The sequence below is a fragment of the Arachis duranensis genome, chromosome 6 (assembly GCF_000817695.3).
Source record: "Arachis duranensis cultivar V14167 chromosome 6, aradu.V14167.gnm2.J7QH, whole genome shotgun sequence".
Taxonomy (NCBI): Eukaryota; Viridiplantae; Streptophyta; class Magnoliopsida; order Fabales; family Fabaceae; genus Arachis; species Arachis duranensis.
The window spans coordinates 17,436,919-17,439,764 of NC_029777.3; the positions used below are offsets into that span (position 1 = coordinate 17,436,919).

At 36.6% G+C, this 2,846-nt stretch overlaps 2 protein-coding genes across 2 annotated transcripts in view; one reads left to right on the forward strand and one right to left on the reverse strand.

Annotated features, from left to right (window-relative positions):
- Positions 1–218, reverse strand: part of LOC107493254 (WEB family protein At1g75720) — a 2,103-nt gene extending 1,885 nt beyond the window's left edge. Inside the window, exon 1 of the mRNA XM_016114354.3 lies at positions 66–218. Coding sequence (XP_015969840.1) covers positions 66–203 — 138 coding nt within the window. The 5' untranslated portion in view covers positions 204–218. The remainder of the gene's footprint in view (positions 1–65) is intronic.
- A 518-nt stretch (positions 219–736) lies between these two features.
- Positions 737–2,846, forward strand: part of LOC107493256 (hexokinase-2, chloroplastic) — a 3,558-nt gene continuing 1,448 nt past the window's right edge. The window contains exons 1-6 of the mRNA XM_016114356.3: positions 737–1,156; positions 1,346–1,496; positions 1,742–1,924; positions 2,297–2,371; positions 2,469–2,632; position 2,846. The exon at position 2,846 is cut by the window's right edge and continues 87 nt beyond it. Of these exons, the coding sequence (XP_015969842.1) occupies positions 885–1,156; positions 1,346–1,496; positions 1,742–1,924; positions 2,297–2,371; positions 2,469–2,632; position 2,846 (846 nt within the window). The 5' untranslated portion in view covers positions 737–884. The remainder of the gene's footprint in view (positions 1,157–1,345; positions 1,497–1,741; positions 1,925–2,296; positions 2,372–2,468; positions 2,633–2,845) is intronic.

Sequence of the window (2,846 nt, forward strand, 5' to 3'; positions counted from 1 at the left end):
TAGCTAGTTTTTAGTTCTTAATTATTAGTAGAATTAAGAAAGCAAATAGATGATGGTGGAATGACCTGTTTGAATTGAGATGCATAGAGAAGTTTGTCAGCGAATAAAGAGACAGCTTCTTTGACAGAGCGAAAGGGAGGCTTTGTATCTATCTCTCCCTTTCTTGTACCCACCATCATCACACCACCATTTTCCATGCTCATTGCTGCGATGCTCCTTTCAATTATTTTGGTTAGAGAGAAACAAAGGGATAGCAATCAAAATATATAATGCGGTTGGTTTGTTAGTTACAAATGGGGTGAGAGAGAGGTGGGAAAATAGTGACATTATTATTATTTGTATAATTGTATTTACTTAAATTCTAGAGAAATATACTTAGAGGAATTATGTTAATTTATACTATTTTTAGTGCATGATTAAGTATAAATGTATATGATTTGTTAAGTATTACTTTTAATATTAAAAATAAAAAATAGGAAAAAGAAAAGAAGAGATAAAGAATGGTTGGTTAATTACTTGACGTGAAGTTTAATAGAATTCTGTTATTGTTTGAGAGTGAGGGCGGTGGGTGGATTTGTGGGCCAATATATGAATAAAGAGGACTGTTGAGCAATATAGGAATTCTGATTGATGACTAGGCCTTCTCTATTAAGAAGCTTTCGTAAGCACAAGCCCATCTGGCCCAAAATGGACTCTAGTGTCAGTCACTCATACCAACCACTTTAAACTCTCGTTCTTCGTTGCTTACTTCTCTAATTCTCTTCTTATTTGGGAACTCTTCGTTACATTAATTACCTAACATTTATTATTTATTATTTATTATTTACTCTTTAATAATAATATAATTTCAAAAACAGACATCATAGTCATCGTCGCCGGGAAATATGTCAGTTATTGCCGTTGGATCATTCCTCCCGCCACCGCCGCCGTACCGGAGGATCAAGCCTCGCTTCACGACCATGGTGTCTCTCCGATCCGACACTGTATCGGTTGCAGAAACAAGCAGCATATTGAGGAAGCTGAAGGAAGAGTGCGCCACGCCTCTTCCCGTACTTCGTCAAGTGGCGGATGCCATGTCAGCTGACATGAGAGCTGGCCTCGCCGCCGCACACGGCCTTCCCATGATACCCTCCTTCGTTGAGGATCTTCCCACTGGGTAACTAATAACTATTTTCTAAGTTACCATACTTAGCTTTGCATTTGCTTCGTGTGGGAGAAGCATTGGTGCATTCTATTGTAATTTTTTAATTACTTAATTTAACAATGCACTAGTTGAGGTTATTAACTTATTTTTACTGTTTTCTTATGGTTACTTCTTACTTGTTTTAATTTGAGAAAATGAAAGGAATGAGAAGGGATTGTTCTATGCTTTGGACCTTGGTGGAACCAACTTCCGTGTGCTGAGGGTGCAGTTGGGCGGAAACAATGAGCGTGTCGTCGCCACCGACTTCGACCAAGTGTCCATACCTCCTCAGCTTATGTCTGCTACATGTGAGGTATCTTTCTTTTGCTTGTTGCATAAAATCCTTCATCAAGGTTTCTAACTGCAATGCCGTCAACAAGGAAATATTGATGCTAGAGTTTTACTCCATGGTAGATCAAGTGTTATTTTGATAAGTTTCTCATTATGATTATCAAGTTAGCTTTGTTCTTTTTTTTTTTTTTAATTCAGAGACATGTTATTTAATTTTATCATGCATTATGGTAATTGAAATCTTTGGCCAACTTACATTCTCTGCAGGAGCTTTTTGATTTCATTGCTTTAGGACTAGCAAAACTCGCAGCAAAAGATGATGGTAGATTCAATTTGTCGCCTGGAAAGAAGGGAGAAATCGGGTTCACGTTTTCATTTCCAGTGAGGCAGACATCTATTGACTCCGGCATACTAGTCAAGTGGACCAAAGGTTTTGCAGTCAGTGGAGCAGTATGTATTTCTCTAGCTTCTGTGTATCATAATTGGTAATGACCATTTGAAATTTAGTGGTGCTTTGTTTACCCGATCAATTTAATGTTATCATGAAATTATAATCAACATAAACATGTGTGGCTTAATTAAACAGTGTTAAAATGTAGGATATGTTAATTGTGCTACATGACCTAACATAACACAGCTCCATTTAACATCAAGTAACTGATGGATTATCTCACCTGCTGCTGTGATGCTATAACTTGATCAATGCATGCTGTTTTTAATTTTTGAGTCTGAGGTTTTATCAATGCATTTAGCTTATTTGCACTTGTGTAATTAATCATTAATGTTTTACTCATGATGAGAAAAATCAAATTCTTTATGCAGGCAGGAAGAGATGTGGTTGCTTGTTTGAATGAGGCTATGGAGAGGCAAGGACTAGATATGCAAGTCTCTGCTCTGGTATGTTACTTTAATAATAATTCTGGTAAAACTGTAAAAGTTTGAATCAATGCAATGGTAGTATGTTTGAAGTAAATGCCTATTTCCTAATATATAGGTGAATGATGCTGTGGCAACATTAGCTGGAGCAGAATATTGGGACAATGATGTTGCAGTTGCTATCATTTTAGGTACCGGAACCAATGCCTGCTATGTTGAGCAAATTGATGCCATTCCTAAGTTACAAGGTCATGTCTCCTCTTCTGGGAAAATGGTTAGTAAGGGTACCATTCTTTCTTCATTACTTTTATGAGAAATGATTATCTTCTTAATAGATCCTCCTAATTACTACACATGGCAAGAATGTGTTGTCTTTTAAGATTTCAATTAGTATTTATGAGAAAGTTTGGGAAGAATGTTGAGATGCTGTATTACTACTCTATTTTATTTTCATGTCTTGCCGAAATGCTGGGAATGAATTTGCTTGTCTTAATCT